Raw genomic sequence first — 18,729 nt, forward strand, 5'->3', positions numbered from 1 at the left:
GGGAGGTATGCAAACAAGCAGTCTGAGCGTTTACTGTGAAGCCCCTATTAAAACAATAGTGTCCACAGGACTGCAGTTTTAAAACAGCTACCGTACATACTATTAATAAAGAATGAGACATTCCAGTAAAATGACACCTCTTGCATGAGCACAGAAGCCTTCACGGTGCTTCTTAAAAGACAGAGGAATAATTCTAAGTTCATGTTGTTTTCATTGGTACCAAGGCTGCTTCATGTATGTTTTGATGATACAATGTGATCCATTGTGTATTGTTTTAGTGTATGTTGATCTAGTACACCTATTGAAAAGGATGCATTTCATCGGTATTATCTACACTGTCCTTTTGGGATGAGTGTCTGGAGACTCCTGGATGAAATAAATTTAGATATTTCTTGATGTGTGTTGTTACAGGCTATCAAGTAGTAAACCTCTCAGACATATCTTTCAGAGTGTGGTTAAATAGATATGTACTATTATTAGTGAAGAACAAATGTACAAATCCTGCATATATTTTTATAGAGAACAGCAGAGGTCTGGATCAGTTCAGCCATGTGAATCAAAGCCATAAAGTTGGCTTGAGATTTTATATTTTACTTTTTTAAACAATACTTTTTATTCAGAATATTATATGACAGATATATTTCTTATTTGTCAAATTGTGCAAATACTTATATTCTTTTATTCAGAGGGAAATAGCACGAAAACTTGCAAATCCTAAGCAGCCAACCAATCCTTTCTTAGAGATGGTAAAATTTCTTTTGGAAAGAATTGCCCCTGTACACATTGACTCAGAAGCCATCAGGTAAGTGTGACTGAAGGCTACCTATATAGTATTTTGGCAATACAACTCGTCAAGAGATATATATGTTCTGTATAGCATGCAGTAAGGTAAAGGTTCCCCTTGACATTTAGTCAGTCGTGTCCGACTCTAGGGGGCGGTGCTCATACCCGTTTCCAAGCCGTAGAGCCAGCGTTTGTCCGAAGACAGTTTCCATTGTCACGTGGCCAGTGCGGCTATACACAGAACGCTGTTTACCTTCCCACCAAGGTGGTACCTATTTATCTACCTATTTATCTACTTGCATGCTTTCGAACTGCTAGGTTGGCGAGGAACTGGGACAAAGCGACGGGAGCTCACTTCGTCGCGTGGATTCGATCTTACGACTGCTGGTCTTCTGACCCTGCAGCACACAAAGGCTTCTGCGGTTTAGCCCGCAGCGCCACCACGTCCCATAGCATGCAGTAGTGAAGTACAAATATCTATAAAGTTATAATGACTAATCTTTTTGTTTATTAATGCTAATGTGAGAATGTATTTTCATACATTCCAAAGCTGTTGGGATGGAGTTAAATCTAATTACACTGAGTTAATTGTATCTATATAAATTAAGAATAATGTCTGATTTTAAGAATTGCATATGAAAGGATGATGAATCAGTAGCAAGTCTGAGATTAATTTTGAAATGGAAACAATTGAACACAAAATCAAGATTATTGTAAAAGCGAGTTTGAAAGTTTTGCTTTTCAGACATTGAATTAGTCAAATAATAATAGAATTTGTGTATGTCATGATTTTTGACATAATAGATGTGTCTGTATTTTTTTTTAATTCTTGTAGTGCATTAGTAAAGCTGATGAATAAATCAATAGAAGGGACAGCCGACGATGAAGAGGAGGGTGTAAGTCCTGATACAGCTATTCGTTCAGGACTTGAACTTCTCAAGGTACCATCTATGAAATTGATCACTTAATTGTACATCAAAATTGATTGTGTCTCATTCCATTTTAGTACATTTTCTGGGTCTCAATTGTTGCTCCATAACCTCTCTCCCCCTTCAAAAGTCTAATGTATCTTAAGAGCTTCAGAAAAGACTGATTGTTGTTTTGAACTCTTCGTATATTGTTCAGTAAAGTGGAGTACAGTTCTGCGTTCTTGATACTGTACTAATAAATTGCATCGTGAGAAGGCACATTAGGTCAGAGAGGAATATTGTGTAAAATAGATGGAACAAAATTCAATGTCTGTGGAAAATATTTTAGAAATGGGAAGAAACATAATGATTCATGTACTTAAAAGGGTGAAAAATAGTTTTTAAAGTTTCAGCAGCTATTTTAAGTGAAGTAAAAGCATTTTAATTAACACAATTTGAAGGCATAGAAATTGGAACCAATTGTCTCAAGAGGTGTTGAGTGCTGGAGGCATTCAAGAGAAACTTACACAACCACTTGGCAGATATCCTTTGATTTGTATTCCTGCATCAAGCAGGGCCTTATAGGCCCGTTCCAACTTCACTATTCTGTGATTTTAGAACCCATGGTGGATGTAGACAGAATGATGTGTGGAACATTCTTTTGGTGTATCTGATTTCAGATGGAAAGGAAGCCATCAGGAAACGTGAAAGTGGCGTGTGCAAGCAATTAAGCTAAAGAATAATTCTTAGCCACCCCCTCCCGCCCCCCAAAAAACAATCTTGATCTTTGCAGTGAGACAAAATATGGTTGTTTTAGAGACAAAAAAATGAGCTTAGTTAAGATGTTGTGGTATAAAGAAGAAATTGGATTAGACCATGACTTAGATTTACTTCTGATGCTTCCACATCAGGTTTGCATCTGTGATCTGAGGAACTTATTTCGGAGTGCATAAAATATTTGCATCCTATTAAGTTTCTTTTTAATATTTTCCTCCGTAGTATAGGTGCATGGCTTTTTTAAAACCTCAGTGGATTTTTTAATTTTCAAACCTTTGTTTCAAAACCTGTGGCACAAGGGCTAGAGAAGCATAGGCTTAATTATGGAACTAGTCACTTTTAAGCTATATAAATTCCTGGTGTAAGGAAGACATTGTTTTGTAAGCTGTTATTAAAGAAATGTGTTGAACACTAGAAATTGGAGCCACATAAAAATGTAGAAATTCTGTATTCAGATATATCTGCAATGAGGACAAAGCCTTTTAAAAAGCAAACAATGGAAGAGAAGAGTTATTTGGATTTATACAGGAGGATATAAGTTATTTCTGTTGCCCACCCTTTCTTGAAACTAAGCAAGCTCATGTAGGAAATAATTGTGTTTTGTCCAGGTTTACATGTTTCTGTCTTGCTGTTTTTCCATATATTTAAGATTCATTCATTTAAAATGCTTTTGGTTTTATTTTCTATCGATAGGTTCTGTCTTTCACACATCCTACCTCGTTCCACTCTGCAGAGACATATGAATCTCTCCTGCAGTGCCTCAGGATGGAAGATGATAAAGTAGCAGAGGCAGCCATTCAGATATTCAGAAATACTGGCCACAAAATAGAAACCGATCTGCCTCAGATTAGATCGTGAGTGCATTTCTCCATATACTAAATGTTCTTGTGACACTTTGTTTGCCTTTGTATTTGAACATCTTTATGCTTGACAATCCTCTTTACTAAGGAAAATATGTATAGCCTTCTGCCACTGCTCATTATTATTGCCTTAAATTGCAGTTAACATTCCTGACATGCAGAAAGGAACCATCCAGGCATTGCCATTTTGGACATAAATCATTGCATGGCTTCTGACTGTATTAGATACATATTGGATCATACTAATATAGCAAGAAAGGAGGATATTTTAAATCAGTTCAGTTTCAGAGCTAATCTTGTTAGAATTGTTGGGCATTAACTAAAGTGGCACACAGGTGGACAGTTTTTACGAGAACCTAAGAGGACAATTGCAGTGGTCCCTGAGCATACAACTTTCTGCCAAATCTGTTCTATTTTTCTATTAGACCACTAGCACACTAGACCTCAACTTTTAATTTGGGGAAAAAATTAAAGCAGTTAAAAGAACTCAAGGTGATGCCAGACATGTTACCTTTTATCTTAGAAATAAAAATTACTTTTAACTCTGATAATATGTGAAGAAACATCAAAATAAAGAAGATAAATACGTAGATAAATTGTTGGCAATTAGAGTTGACAGAGGCATTTTAGTTCTACATTTCTAAACTAGACTCTTGAAAGCACACAAAATACATTAAGAGAGTTAACAGGTTAAAGCAGTCATAATTTTTTTTTCAAAATGGTAGTAATATGTGACTAGACGTTTTGAAGGAGAAAATTTGGAATGTTAGTGTAGTATAGCAAAAACAGCAAAGAGTACAGTATTGTGGCGTTTTAAAGACTAGCCAGTTTGATTTGACATACAGTTTTTTAGATCACTATCACATAAGTGCATGACAAAATGGACTGCAGTCCACAAAGGTTTTTGTCAGATGAAACAAGTTAGTTTTCATGGGAGAAGGCTTTGTTGACTTCAGTAGGAGATAATTGAAAACTTGTGTGGAAGAATGAGAGACTTACAATATGTACTAAACAGCTGAAATATGCAGTTACTACTATACATGATATTTTCACTGTGCTTTCCTATGGGAGAAGTGCTTAAAAATTGCATCTGTTTCTCTATCACCATGAAAAATCATAGTATATAATGTTATAAATAATAACAGTTGGTTTAGTAATAACATAAAATATGGTTTTTGTACATTTCATAGTGATCGAACGAGACACAAAAGTATTTGAATTTGTTACTTCTGCCAGTCCACTCCTAAACTCTGAAATGTTTTCAGGATGAAATCAGAGTACACCATGGTACTCTGGAGGGGACAGGATTGCAGTTTGAGATTGATAAACAGATAGTCGATGAATGCCTTCTTACTTTGAACGAGCTCTCCAGTGCCAGATGAACTGCATCCAAGAGTGAAGAAACTGGATGAAGAATTTTCAGAACCACTGTCTATTATTTTCTTGAAATCATGGCAGATGGGTGAAGTATCAGATGACTGGAGGAGATTAATATCCCTATATTAAAAAAGGGCAAAAAGGAGGAACATGGGGACTTCAGACCAGTCAGCCTGACATCACTCCTGGGGCAAATTCTAGAGCAGATTATAAAGCATTCACTCTGCAACCATCTTGAAAACAGTGCAGTAATAACTAGAAACCAACATGGATTTGTCAAGAACAAATCCTGACTAACCTCGTCTTATTTTTTAAGATGATAACCCTGATTAAACAGCCGAGCTTTTTACATAATGCCCCATGATATTCTGACTAGCAAGCTAACTAGGTGTTGGTTAGGGAGAACGACTGTCAGGTGGATACATAATTGGTTACGGAATTGTACTCAGAGAGTGCTTATCAGTGGCTCCTTTTCAAACTGAGAGGAGGTAACAAGTGGGGTATCACTAGGCTCAGTCCTGGCCCTAGTGCTTTTCAAAATTTTTATTAATGACTTGGATGAAAGTGAGTCCAAGAAATGTTCCACTGGTTCATGTGGGGTTAACTTTAATGACTAATATCTTTGAATTATTTTTCCCACAAATGTGCTTTTATTTGGTGATGATTTTCAGGCTTTTCAAAAAATGAAAATATTTTTGTAAATATTAAAGAATTTAATTGGTGTAAAAAAATTTATGTATCTTAAATCTGTGCAGAACCCTAATTCCTATCTTGCATCAGAAAGCAAAAAGAGGAACACCTCACCAAGCAAAGCAAGCTGTCCACTGTATTCATGCCATATTTTCAAATAAAGAAGTTCAGCTTGCACAAATTTTTGAGGTAGGTTTGTTTCACTTGTTTTTAAAAACACATGAAAGAATGGGGTCACAAATACTAGGTGTGTAGGAATTGTTATCTAGTTCAATATACTTTGTAATACTGAATAAATAAGAAATTGCCAGTATGAACTAGTATCAGGCAGAATTTTATTTTTCTAAGATTCAAGACCCTAAATTAGGAAATAGAACTTACCGTAATTTCATTCACTGGTGGACAAACACTTAAGGACAGATTCATTTCTTTGAATATATTTCCATTCTGATGGGTTACTATATCAGGAAATAAAGAGGAAAATTGCATTTTTTGCCTTACGTTGACTGGGTGCATACACCCATCTTATATTATTTCTTTCACTTTCAGAAAATTGCTATTTCCATATTGAAATTTTGATCATATATAGGTTAATTTAATAAGTACTGTAACATTTTTTCTTCACTTGACAACCCTTAATATGCTTCTTAAATTTTCAAGCAAAAATTACTTAAAAGAGAAAATATTGTTAAGGCCTTTGGTCAGAGACAGTGTAGTGTTTTAGCTAAAAGAGAAAATGAAATTCTGCTCACTTGTATGTATCACCTGTATGATACATTTCAATGGAATGGAAGCATTCTGCTGGTCAACATGCTCTTCTGACACCTGGTGGTAGAATGTCAGAATTGTGTGTGAACATGTACATCCACTTTCTCTCCATGTAGGGTTATCTTCCTTGTTTCTCTTGATTGTATGAAAACTAGTAAGTGAAGCTATTTCTCCCTTGTTTACAGTCTTGCATCTTTACTTGTGATTTTGACAATGGTTTTTCAACCCTACCTTAATTTTTGCAGATAGAAGAGTTATACAATGTGTAGGAGCATGAATGTTTTCACAAATACAATATACAATAACACATGCTTGTGGTAATAATTAAAAGAGCTAGTAGAAATAAAAAGACATAATGCCAAAACGAACCATGTGTCTCCATCAGTCATCCAGATTTTTAAGGAAGTAGAAGGATATACATTTTCCAAGCAAAATGAGGTCTTGTTTAACTGACTGCTTGCCATTTCAGCATTGTTTTGTTTATAACTTGATCACAGTTTTTGAATACTGAAATAATGGAATAAAATATGGTATGCATGTTCAGGCCGTGTTTCTGTATAGTTAAAGAATAATCTTTGTACCAGTTCCCAAAGAAAGCAAAAAAGGTCATTGCTGCATTCTCCGCGTAAAACTCTTCAGAGCTTTTCCAGGTAGTGAGAGGTCTGGTTAAACCATTTTCAGAAAGAAGCATGATCAGTCTCTTGATTGGAGCTCTGCAGTGAATTTATGAAACATACTGCTGTTTTTGTGATAGTGTCAGTGCATTGTATGGTTGGGAGCAAATTGAGTTACTGCAGTCTAATGATACAGATTAGATACTTGCACTAGTTGGGCCAGCCAGATACCTTCTCAACTCCTGTTTCTTGTGAAGTCTATTGTGGAGGTCCAGTGGCTGATCGTTAATGTCTAAGTAGAGTTATATAACCCATTTCAGTCATGTAAGATGTAAGTCTCCTGCACTCTAGTCATCATCCACTTGGCTTCTGTTATATAAAACAATCCATTCATTCTCCACATAGTAATAGAGTGCATTCTGGAGCAATCATGTTCATAACCTTTTCATCTTTGCAGTAAGAAAGGGACATCAACAAGCTACCTGTCATGTTGGCCATTTCATAATGGACAGTTCTAATCAGTGTCCTACTACTGCCTGATGGATTAGTCACAGCAATCCAGACAGCAACAGGAAGTGATCTGTCCATGGGGTGGAAATGAGCCAACACAGAATCATTCCGTTTGCCCTGTAGGAAACAGTAGGTTGCATGGAGTAGCTGCAGTATGTGTTGAGAGAGCTGCATAGTGGCAGTGGTCCTGATCCTGCCCAAACAAGCAAGTTTTGGGCTGCTGCTTCTATCAGAGATAGAATTTGTGAGTTTAGGCAAAAAGAAAGGATGTTGGACAGTGTTCTGTGTTCTGTGTCACTCTGAAACTTAGCTTGAATATTTTAGACATGTTATGTTTAAGGCACTTTACTTGATATTAAATCTAAACCAGTAATAAATTGATTAAGAAGCCAATATAGCATTTTAGGTTTTAAAATATATGCTTTCAATAGTTTACATGATGGTATAATGTTTTAGAAACAAAAAGCTGACAATTTGTTTCTTTATCTCTAGCCTTTAAGTAGAAGTTTGAATGCGGATGTTCCAGAACAGCTTATAACTCCGCTTGTTTCTTTGGGTCACATTTCAATGTTGGCACCGGACCAGTTTGCATCACCAATGAAATCTGTAGTTGCAAATTTCATTGTAAAAGATCTCCTGATGAATGACAGGGTAAGGTTGAATGCAATGTAATGAAAATTGAAATCATACAATGAGAATGAAAAACTGTTGCAGAAATATATGATATGAACCTGTGAGAAGATGAAAAAATTATGAAAATCTGTTTCTAAGTAAGATATTATTGTGCATTTTTCTTTGAACTACATTCAACCTTTCAAAAATATTTACAGTCTACAGGTGAGAAAAATGGAAAACTGTGGTCTCCAGATGAAGAGGTTTCTCCAGAGGTTCTAGCAAAGGTAGGTTAATACCTTCCCTTAAGGTAAGGAGCAGAGATGTCCTACAAAATAATTATACTAATGTGAGATTCTTCATCATTAATATAATTGCACCTTTGTGACATCACATCCCTCAAATTTAATTTCAGAATCTCTAATAAGAAACAAGGTAGTTCCTTCGTTTTCTGGCACTGTACAAGCGTTGTTTAAACATTGGACAAATAGAGTTCAACCTCTACTTACGAACTTAATCCGTCCCACAAGATGTTCGTTAGTTGAAATGTTAGTAAGTAGAAGCAAAATTTCCCATAGGAATGCATTAAAAATAATTTAATCCGTTCTGGCTGGCTTTGGTTCTTATCTAGAGGTCCCATGGGAACTAATGTAAAGCCGGTTAATCCATCCTCTACCACTAGGGGGAGAATTTATCTTCTTTTGAACTAGGTTGAACTTCGGTCAAAAAAAGGGCAGGAAAGGGGGGAGGGAACACCTTCTAAACTGAACACCTTTAGAAACAAATACCTTTTAAAGAAAACCAAGCACCTTTTAGCTTTAAAAAAAGGGCAGGAAAGGAGGGAGAGAAGGAACAATAGGGAAAATAGGAAAGAAAGAAAGAAGGTCATCACTGGGGCACACGGACCCTTCAGACAAAGGTGTCTGTTGTTAAGCACAAAAAGAGAGAAGAGAGAGAAGACAAGGGGGGGAGCCTTGAGTCTACAGTAGACTCCATTTTAAAACTCAATTTTAAAGCCTGCCTGCCTGCATCAACAAGCACCACGGTTTTCTGATTTTAAAAGAGACAGACCTTGGAGCCACATTTTAAGCACACGTTTTAAAACAAAAGACAGGTCACAGTACACAAACTCTAGAAGCCACAGAATCCAGCAAGCATTATTCAAGCACAGAACTCATCACAAAAAGAGAGTTTAAACTGCATCAACAGTTAGCACAGCCCCTCACAGAATATTTTCTGATTTTAAGAAAAAAAGACTGTGGAGTCTAAACTGCATTTTACGGCCTGCCTGCATCAAAACAGTCTCACATAATATTTTCTGATTTTAAGAAAAGATGACTGTGGAGTCTAAACTGCATTTTACAGCCTACCTGCATCAACAACCAGCAGCCATTATTACAGCAAACAGATCTCCAAAGAAAAAAAGACTTTGGAGTCACATTTTAAACCCACACATTGTAAAACAACAGAGAGGTCACAGTACAGAAATCCTAGAAGCCACAGAATGCAAAAATAAATAAATTAATTTTACATTTTAAAATTACACTCTAATTTTCACATTTAAATTTAATGTTACAGTCTACTTTTCACATTTTAAATCCACACTGCAAGACCCATCAGGGCACAGAAACATAACCCCCCACCTAGCCCTACCCCCCCACCAAGCTGCAAAAAAAAACCCTGTACAGTACAGTAAAAACTGTACAGTGTATGTACTCACCCAGAACAGGCAGTTTCTCTATTTAAAAAAAAGTCAAAAATCCAGAAATCAATTTTTTTAAAAAAAGCCAGTACTGTATCAGGCAGTTTGAAGACTCTCGCCCTATCCACTCTCTAACTGCTGGGATGAGCGAGGTAGCAGACAAACAGCCTCTTCGCTGGCCAACGGTCAACTGAAAGTTCAAATTTTGCGCTTTCCCCGCCTCCCCCCGTGGTTTTTTCCTTGCGTATGTTGAAGCTCCATTTGCAAGTAGAAGCAAAATTTTGCGAACGGAGCTGTTCATAAGTTGGATTGTTCGTAGGTAGGGAAGTTTGTAAGTAGAGGTTCCACTGTACTTATATGGCATTTACTTATTATCCAAATATTTCTTAATGTGTTCTTAAAATAAAATAAACTGATACAGTGTTAACATGTTACTTTACTGAGAAATAGAGCTAATTGTTTTACTTTTAATTTTTGTAGAACTTGTACAGTATGTTTTGGCGGGTTATGTAGAATAAAATGGATTAAATAAGTAGTTGTCTTGAATTTTAAAGTTGCTTACTGTTCCATTTTTAGAAAACTTTAAGATTAAAATCATATATCTGAATTTCATCAAATATATGTAAACTACCAATTTGATTTTTGTTTCTATATAGAAGTAAAAAAACTTAAATAATAGAAATAAGTAGATGTCTTTATAATGCTGTTAGGAATGCCAGATCTTTAATTTTATCTTTTAATAGGTTCAAGCAATTAAACTTTTAGTACGTTGGCTTTTGGGTATGAAAAATAACCAGTCAAAATCTGCAAATTCAACGCTCCGGTTACTATCAGCCATGTTAGTCAGTGAAGGAGACTTGACAGAACAAAAGAGAATTAGGTAAGACTGGAAAAATTCTTGTGTGTGAAATCAGTAATTTGTGGTGCAGTTCAGGTTGGGATATCAAGACGGAATTGAGGGTTTCACATGTAGATCCTCTTGGATTGTGACTAGCAGACGTAGAGTGGACATCATATTTAAATACAATATTCACTTTTCTTAAGGATCACACTATGCAGTCGGAAAGAGGCTTCCCATCTGTGTTGCGGTGTGTAGGCACTCTTTGAAAGACCCCAGTGGTATATATTTCTGTCTTTGAAGCAAGTAACTATAGAATATACCCCCAACATCCATCAGATGATATTCACTGTAGTTGACATTGGCCTTTGATCCACGAAAACTAGCTTATTGTATGATTATTATTTTTAATGGTCTATAAAGGTGTCGCTTATTCTTGCGTTTGTATTTTATTGAATAGGAGTGAATATGAAGCAGAGCAGTACTTCGTGCTTTGAATCTTAACAGACTTGGGAGAATTGTACAGCTTGTAGCAAGAAGGGAATCTTAGGCAGGACAAGCCTTGACATTTAACACCTTGCGTGCCCTTTTTTTTTTTTTTTTTTTTTTTTTTTTTTTTTTTTTAATGGTATATGATTCTGATACCACACAATCAGAGTTCTGCTAGAGACGTAACCCCTTATCAGGGTGATTCATGCCCTATATTAAGATCCTCTTACCCGTTACCACAAGTGAACCTAGAAGTCATGGCCATGCTCAAGTCCACTGAACGTAACAGTGAACAGATCTAATAATGAAATTAATTAGCATTTGAAATATTATAGTAATTAATGAATCATCTTTTTATATGGTATGTTTGAAGGTATCATAATCATGTACCCAACTGTAGGTCTACCTATTTGTATGTAATAGTTAGAATTGCTTGGTACAGTATATTTAGACACAGGTGATATTTCTTGAGAGAAAGGAAGAATTACTATTTTTTGTATGCAGCAAATCTGACATGTCACGACTACGACTGGCTGCTGGAAGTGCCATAATGAAACTTGCACAGGAACCCTGTTACCATGAAATTATAACCCCAGAGCAGTTCCAGCTCTGTGCACTAGTCATTAATGTAAGTATCTATCTTTGAATTTCTGTGATAATTTATTACACTCCCTACCATAGCATTTGTGTTCAAGCCAAAATTATGTATTTTCCTTTCCTTAGTGTGCTAATTGTAGGTTTTGGGCCAAGTAGAACCCAAGGAAATTTTGTTCTTCATGTCTTGATGAAGACAAAAAGGCATTGGTGCCTTAAAGAATTTATTGTATGAATGCTTAGCAGGGGTGCCGCATGATACAGTATAGCAAAAGGAATCACACAGATGCCTTCACACATTGAATCTTATCTGGGTGAGATCCCAAAGGCCAGGTGTTGAATGGGTAGATGGCCCTCCCTCCCATGGCTGAAAGGCTGCCATTGATCTGGGCTTGCCAGGGTCTTTATAGCCTGGCCTCCCAATGTTGAAATATAGGCAGGGAGGAGTAGAAAACAATAGCTAACCGCTCCCTCTGAAGGGGAGCTGCCACATATGGCATGGCAGAAATTCTTTCTCTGACTAAGTCAGCATGTTATTACCTTGATAAGCTAAGCTAATTTATTTGTAAGTTCGGGATGCTACATTTGGTTTTCTCTTGTGTTCGTGAACTCCATTTAGGCTGGCTATGTGGCATTCATTAAAAAAAGTATATACATATGTTTTATAGAGCAAATTTTTAATCTAGTATACTTAGATATTGCAGATATTACACTGTGTAAACATATTTGAAACGTCTCAGAGTTACTTATGAAAGTTTAATTTTACCCATTTGGCTTGTTTTAGGTACTCAGTTGTAGTTATCATGTTCTTTTTCTTTTGCAGGATGAATGTTACCAGGTGAGGCAGATATTTGCTCAGAAGCTGCATAAGGCACTAGTAAAATTACTGCTCCCATTGGAGTATATGGCAATATTTGCACTGTGTGCCAAAGATCCTGTAAAAGAAAGGAGAGCCCATGCAAGGCAGTGCTTGCTTAAAAATATAAGTATACGGCGAGAATACATTAAGCAGAACCCTATGGCCAATGGTTAGTAATTTGCTTACAAATAAACTGTTACCTCATTATCTGTTTTTCCAAATATATTTTTGGCTGTCTTTATCAAGAAAGCAATAGATGGGGTCTGTAAGTGTTTTCAGATGCGACTTAATTTTTTACATTAAACAAATATTTCTGTAAAATAGAAAGCATATTATTGCCATTTGGATGAAAACTTGAACATTGAAATCTCTGCTGTTTTATATATGTCTCTGTTGGTTGTTTATACAGCTTTTATATTATTTCAGAAAAACTGTTATCACTGCTGCCTGAATATGTAGTACCATACATGATTCACTTGCTGGCTCATGATCCGGATTTTACAAAACATCAAGATGTTGATCAGCTTCGTGATATCAAAGAGTATGTGTCATCTTGTATCAGACTTTGAAAAATTGTGGATATCAGTTGTTGCCTTTAGTGTAGGGGATATATCTGCACGTTCTAAATATAAATTTAAAATTTTCAATTATGAAAATTGTACTATCCGTCTCCACCCATATATCTATACAATACAAGAATTTCTTCAGAAATTTTGAGACCTTTCCTTTTGGTGATTGTTGCTGATACTATTTTTTGTAGTTACACACTGTGCTTCAGAGACACCCAGAATGCTATCTAGGGATATATCTGTGAAGATTCTCAGTCATCCATGTGTGGTTATCATTGAGTCATGGCAACTGGACTTCTTTCTTGTTAGGTTGAAGCATTTTGCTACTTATCCAAGTAGCTTTTCCTCAGTCTGAGGAGAGTTGGTAAGAGACCCCTGATATATATTCCAGGTTGGTTTCAGTGACCAAAGAATCTACTTGGATGAGTAGCAAAACGTTTCAACCTAACAAGAAAGAAGTCCAATTGCCATGATTCAACTTCCAGCTATCCAGGAATGATTCATAATTGATCTTCCCTCCCTGCAACTTCAGACTTTTTAAACATTAGCAATAGGGCTGCATCATGTGGCACAGAATTCTCTGAGGAAAATGTTGGCTGCCTTTTTGACCGAAAGCTAGACATGAATAAATACATTAATTTTATTTTCTGGAAAAGAGACAGTGGAATGAGCTTTCTCTTTGAGGGGACATAGCATAATGCTGTGTCCATGAAGCTCCTCCATAATATCCACCTTGGTTTAGCGCAAGTGGAAATAAACCCATTTGACACAAGAGAGCTACCAGTTGAGCAAGAGGTACTGAGTACCACCTTGTGCAGTTCCCACAAAAAGCCCTGTCCCCTCCCCCCATAAACTATGAGGAAGGTGGGTAAGAAGAGAGAACATTCTGCCTTACAGTTTCATGTTGTCAGACCTGGATTGTTTGAGAATGTCCCACTCCATGCAGATGCTACTGCTAATGTGATTTCCTGTCACATTTGCCCAATCTTAGCAATTTCCTCTCCGTTCTTCCCATCTCATTGTTTAATCAAACTCCCAAGTACTCTTCCCATGTCTGCCAGTTTCCTTCCTCTTTCAGTATTGGAGGGAAGTACTGAATTTTCTGTGACCGAGTGTGGGATTGTTGTATATAAAATGTAGAGCCTGCAGGTGAGAGCTGTGTGTGGTGTTCTGTGCATTTCATGGCTTTTTACTGTTTTGTACTTCATTAGGTGCCTGTGGTTCATGTTGGAAGTCCTAATGACAAAAAATGAAAACAATAGTCATGCCTTCATGAAAAAGATGGCAGAAAGTATCAAACTTACAAGGGATGCACAGTCTCCGGACGAGCCTAAGGCAAACGAAGTAAGGAAGTATGAAAAAGCAAGGGGTTTGCAGTCAATCAATTAAGAGGGACAGAATGCTTTGGAGGAGGCACTAAGATAGAATCTCCCATTTCTCTTCAGAAGGAATTTTAGTTGTAAACAATAACAGTTTCACACTTACAGAGCAAAAAAAAAAAAAGGTAATCTAAGTTGTTTAGAAGTCTTTAAGTGTCTTGAAGCAGGGCTAGATTGGGACAGTCTTTAATAGTAGGGTATAGCAAATATTTGTGCATGAGAACAAAAGTGGTAAGTGTACTATAAAAGCTGGTTCCAGGAGAATTGTTGCTGACATGTTGTACAGAGGTAGTTATTTCACTCTGATGTAGCAGAACCACAGAAGAACCTTAGCATCACCCAGTAGATGAATGGATTATGATGTAGGCTTTTGTGGACCTAAATAATCTAAATTAGAAATACTATAATACTATAATGTCTATAGTAAAAAGCATAGAAAGCATAGAAAATAGGCAGATACTTGCTCCAGAAAATAATGTGTTTTTAAATATATATAATAAATTCTTAATTTACGTGGTTTATTGACATCTGAATATGAGAAGGTTAGTCTAGCTGTTTTTATTGGAAAATTCAAAATAATTTCCAACCTACTATTGTCATTTTTCCCCTCAGAAACTTTATACTGTATGTGATGTGGCCCTCTGTGTGATTAACAGCAAAAGCGCTTTATGTAATGCAGATTCTCCAAAGGACCCTGTATTGCCAACCAAATTTTTTACACAACCTGAGAAGGTAGTTATGAAACCCTGAGATCAAATCATTGACTTGATTTTCTACTTTGTTTTTATTGTGTTTTCTAAATTTTCTGTTAACGTAGTTAAATACTGTTGTATTCTTTTCCTGTTTCAAAGAAAGAAGCCCTGTTAATACAGGGTTTTTTTTATCCAGAGCTGTTCTTTCAGATGAAAATTGGTTTGGGTTGAGGTAGAATACTTAGAAATTGTAATTCTTGAAAATTAGAAAAACTTCCAGGACTAATAAATTTCCTGTTAAATTACATAGGCATTGTTAAACAAAAGTAATGTGTCTTTTTCCTCCTCTTTTCCTTGAAGGATTTTTGCAATGACAGGAATTATATTTCAGAAGAGACAAGAGTTCTTCTTCTAACAGGAAAGGTATTATTTTTAGTTCTAATTCTTTATTTACCATTGCTCTCAGTTAGTCAGTCAATATTTAAAGAAATAGTAAAATTGAGCATACAGTTTATTGAATGATGTGTAGTCTGTATCATGTTGAGGGATTTGTTTGTGCGCTGTAATATAGCTCACAATTAAAGATGAATTTATAATAAAGTGTATACCGTATGTAATATGTATGCATATATTTCAAAATTAAATAAGTCTATTCTTGTACATTTTAGCCAAAACCAACTGGCGTACTAGGTGCAGTAAATAAACCTTTATCTGCAACTGGAAGGAGACCGTATATCAGAAGCACAGGATCAGAAACAGGAAGCAATAATAGTGTGAATTCAGAATTGAGCTCTCCTGTGGGAAACAGATCAAGGTATGTGGGTTTTCTGTAAAATAGATCTAATTTTAAAAACAAGCTTTTGTGTTGAGAAAGTGTCATTCTGTACATGTGGAGTTGTAGTATGCTCTCATTAACCATATGGGAAATTATCTTTTAAAAAAATAATTTTTTCCTAACCTGATTATAAATTTAGATATTTATTTATTTTTATTTAATTTATATGCCACCCACACTACCCAAAGGTCTCTGCTATAAACTGCTCAGCAACATACAGGTGTTCTGAGTAATGCTTGTTGATTTTAGCCCCTAATCATGAGTTAAAATGGGTTTAATATTTTATCCTACACTTGCAACAGTGTAATGAACTCTTAGAACATTCCAGACGTACAACTCCCAAAGAATTAACTTCTTCTTCATGGTCTCTGTGAATGCACACTAATGAGTTAAGTTTGCGCTCACACAGAGGCCTCGGAATATTCTAGAGCTAGACGTTCACTAGGACCGCCCCCCATAGCCCACATGGTCCGCCCATCCTAGTGATTACCTAAGTTCCTTTTTTCCCGCTGCTGAAGTCTCGGGAAAACTGATTCAATCTGAAAAAGAAAGAAAGGATTATTAACGCTTATCGTTCATATTTGTTTTTCCCTTTGATTATCTATTTGATTCTTCTTTTTAAAAAAGAGATCATTATACAGAATTGTTTTTCCCTTCCATTGGACTTTTCGCACCCCACCCCCAATTATTCTTTTCCCTTCCCTGGTTGTATTTCCCGCCTTTTATGGCCCCAACGGGTCTATTCAAAAAGTGCATTTCCTGCACGAATAAGCTCCCAGTTACTGACAGACATAAACCCTGCTTGTTTTGTTTGGGAGAGTCTCATCTACCATCCAGTTGCCTTCACTGTAAAAACTTTACAAAGCAAGCAATAAAGCTTCGTCAGCAGAGACTTAGATCATTCCTCTGGGACCAATCCCTTCGCCTTCCAGCCAAGATGGGCGACTCCCAAACTTCACAATTACCGGCTACTTTGGCTGTCACATCACCAATTCAGTTTCCCAAACAAAATATGGTCAAATCTAAATCTTCAATCTCCACATCTACATCTAAGTCTGTTTCTAAGGCGGCAACATCTAAACCAAAGAAATCTAAGAAACCGTCTTCATCTGATCAACCTTCAGTACAGACCTCATCCATACAGAGTCACCATACAATAAACATCAATACCGACAAGGGCTCTATTCCGCCTACTTCAGAACAGCCTCCTTCACCTCTGCTTGCTGGCTCTCCATCATGAGCAGACACCTCGGCTTATGTACTGGCGTTGCAGTCTGCCGTTTATAGCCCGAAATCTCTGGCGGGCTCGGTATCAGGAGGCGAATCGGAGTCTTTGCCGGCTGCATACCCAGTGACAGTCAAAAAGAAGGAGAAGAGGTGACACACCAAGCATGTGGGTCGCTCTGATACCGAAAATTTATTTATTTATTTATTTATTTGTGTTGGTTTATTTATTTATTTATTTATTTATTTATTTATTTATTTAATCCATTTATATCCCGCCTATCTGGTCAATTGCGACATTCGAGGCTAAAGGTATGGGGCTTGAGGTCATCGGCCCAAACATGTAACCTGGTTTGAGCCTCCTGAGTTTTTCAGTATGATGCCAAAATGGTACCATCATTTTCACCGATACTGGCACCCGGGTATGAAGCAATTCTACCGTGGATGCGGTATCCCTGCTTCTACCTGTCGGATTCATTGTCGCTGTCTTCTTCCCCGTACCAACCTGACTTGGAGGAGGAGGATTCGGACATTGACACCTCAATACCGAAGCTGTATACTGAACACCGTAAGAGACATGCGATCGACACTACATCGCAACTGGTACCAAAGAAGACCAAGTCATCAAAACACTCGGTACCAGCACCATCCAAGGACTGAGCACCCTCGCTACCGGTCTCTTCTTGGGATTGGCACTCCTCAGGACATGCCAGAGCAGCCAGTGTAGGCACATCTCCCTGTACTGGAAACACTCCGAAGTCCCACAAGAGAAAGCAAGAGGTCTCTATGGGATCCATATCGAAGAAACAGGTTGAGAAGAGGACCAATCATCAGTGTGTGGATATTTCCCCTGAATCACTTTCCTCTTCTTCTTCCAACTCTTCTTCTGATTCGGAATCCTCTGAGTCTTCTCTTACCAATCAGTCTCCACCCAACCTAGCAACCCCTGACTCAGACATAGAAGATCCTAATCCTCCATCCCCATCTGAGGATTTTGCATCTTACTCAAATATGGTGCAATGCATTGCTAAGGTCTTGGATCTTGATGTTCAACAGCCCACTCAGTCTGAGTCCGATAAGGTGTATCAAGACATTGATGAGGATTAAATACCACCACTGTGTATGGGCTTCATCCCATCTCTAATGAAGCTGATAAAACAATCATGGTCTAAGTCATCTTCGATTCCGCAAATGTCAAACCCACAGGTCTGACACGGAATTCTTACCCAAGCCTAATTCAATAATTGTAAATGCGACTCAGTCCCGCTCTCGCAGTCATTCCAACATGACTCTGAACAACAAGGAGGGAAGAAAACTGGACATTATTGGACGGAGGGTTTATTTGGCATCTTTCACCCTCAAAGCTGCTAATTATTTAGCGGCCATGGGAGCATATCACAAACATGTCTGGAACAGGGCCTTACCATCATTGCAAGCCGCCCCTGCTGAGCTTAAACCAAGAGGCCTTTCACCAAGAGGCAGTGGCATTGGCACACCAGGAAAGGATCACGGCTCACCACATCACTGAAGCCACATCGAAACATGGCCATGGCAGTAGCACTGAGACGTCATGCGTGGCTACAGTCAGCTAGCATTTCAGAGGACTCCAAGATGCGCATAGAGGACCTACCATTCGACAGGTCTGGTCT

At 37.3% G+C, this 18,729-nt stretch overlaps 1 protein-coding gene across 7 annotated transcripts in view; it reads left to right on the plus strand.

Annotated features, from left to right (window-relative positions):
- The window catches only part of PDS5A (PDS5 cohesin associated factor A), an 83,274-nt gene that overhangs the window by 40,487 nt on the left and 24,058 nt on the right, over positions 1-18,729 (plus strand). For all 7 annotated transcript variants that reach the window (XM_020786187.3, XM_078393985.1, XM_020786190.3 and 4 more), the window contains exons 17-30: positions 687-802; positions 1,619-1,724; positions 3,162-3,322; positions 5,461-5,584; positions 7,780-7,938; positions 8,118-8,186; positions 10,345-10,481; positions 11,433-11,556; positions 12,346-12,550; positions 12,808-12,922; positions 14,162-14,294; positions 14,942-15,061; positions 15,382-15,444; positions 15,690-15,835. In XM_020786187.3, the coding sequence (XP_020641846.3) occupies positions 687-802; positions 1,619-1,724; positions 3,162-3,322; positions 5,461-5,584; positions 7,780-7,938; positions 8,118-8,186; positions 10,345-10,481; positions 11,433-11,556; positions 12,346-12,550; positions 12,808-12,922; positions 14,162-14,294; positions 14,942-15,061; positions 15,382-15,444; positions 15,690-15,835 (1,778 nt within the window). The remainder of the gene's footprint in view (positions 1-686; positions 803-1,618; positions 1,725-3,161; positions 3,323-5,460; positions 5,585-7,779; positions 7,939-8,117; positions 8,187-10,344; positions 10,482-11,432; positions 11,557-12,345; positions 12,551-12,807; positions 12,923-14,161; positions 14,295-14,941; positions 15,062-15,381; positions 15,445-15,689; positions 15,836-18,729) is intronic.

This window comes from Pogona vitticeps, chromosome 5 (genome assembly GCF_051106095.1).
Source record: "Pogona vitticeps strain Pit_001003342236 chromosome 5, PviZW2.1, whole genome shotgun sequence".
Classification (NCBI taxonomy): Eukaryota; Metazoa; Chordata; class Lepidosauria; order Squamata; family Agamidae; genus Pogona; species Pogona vitticeps.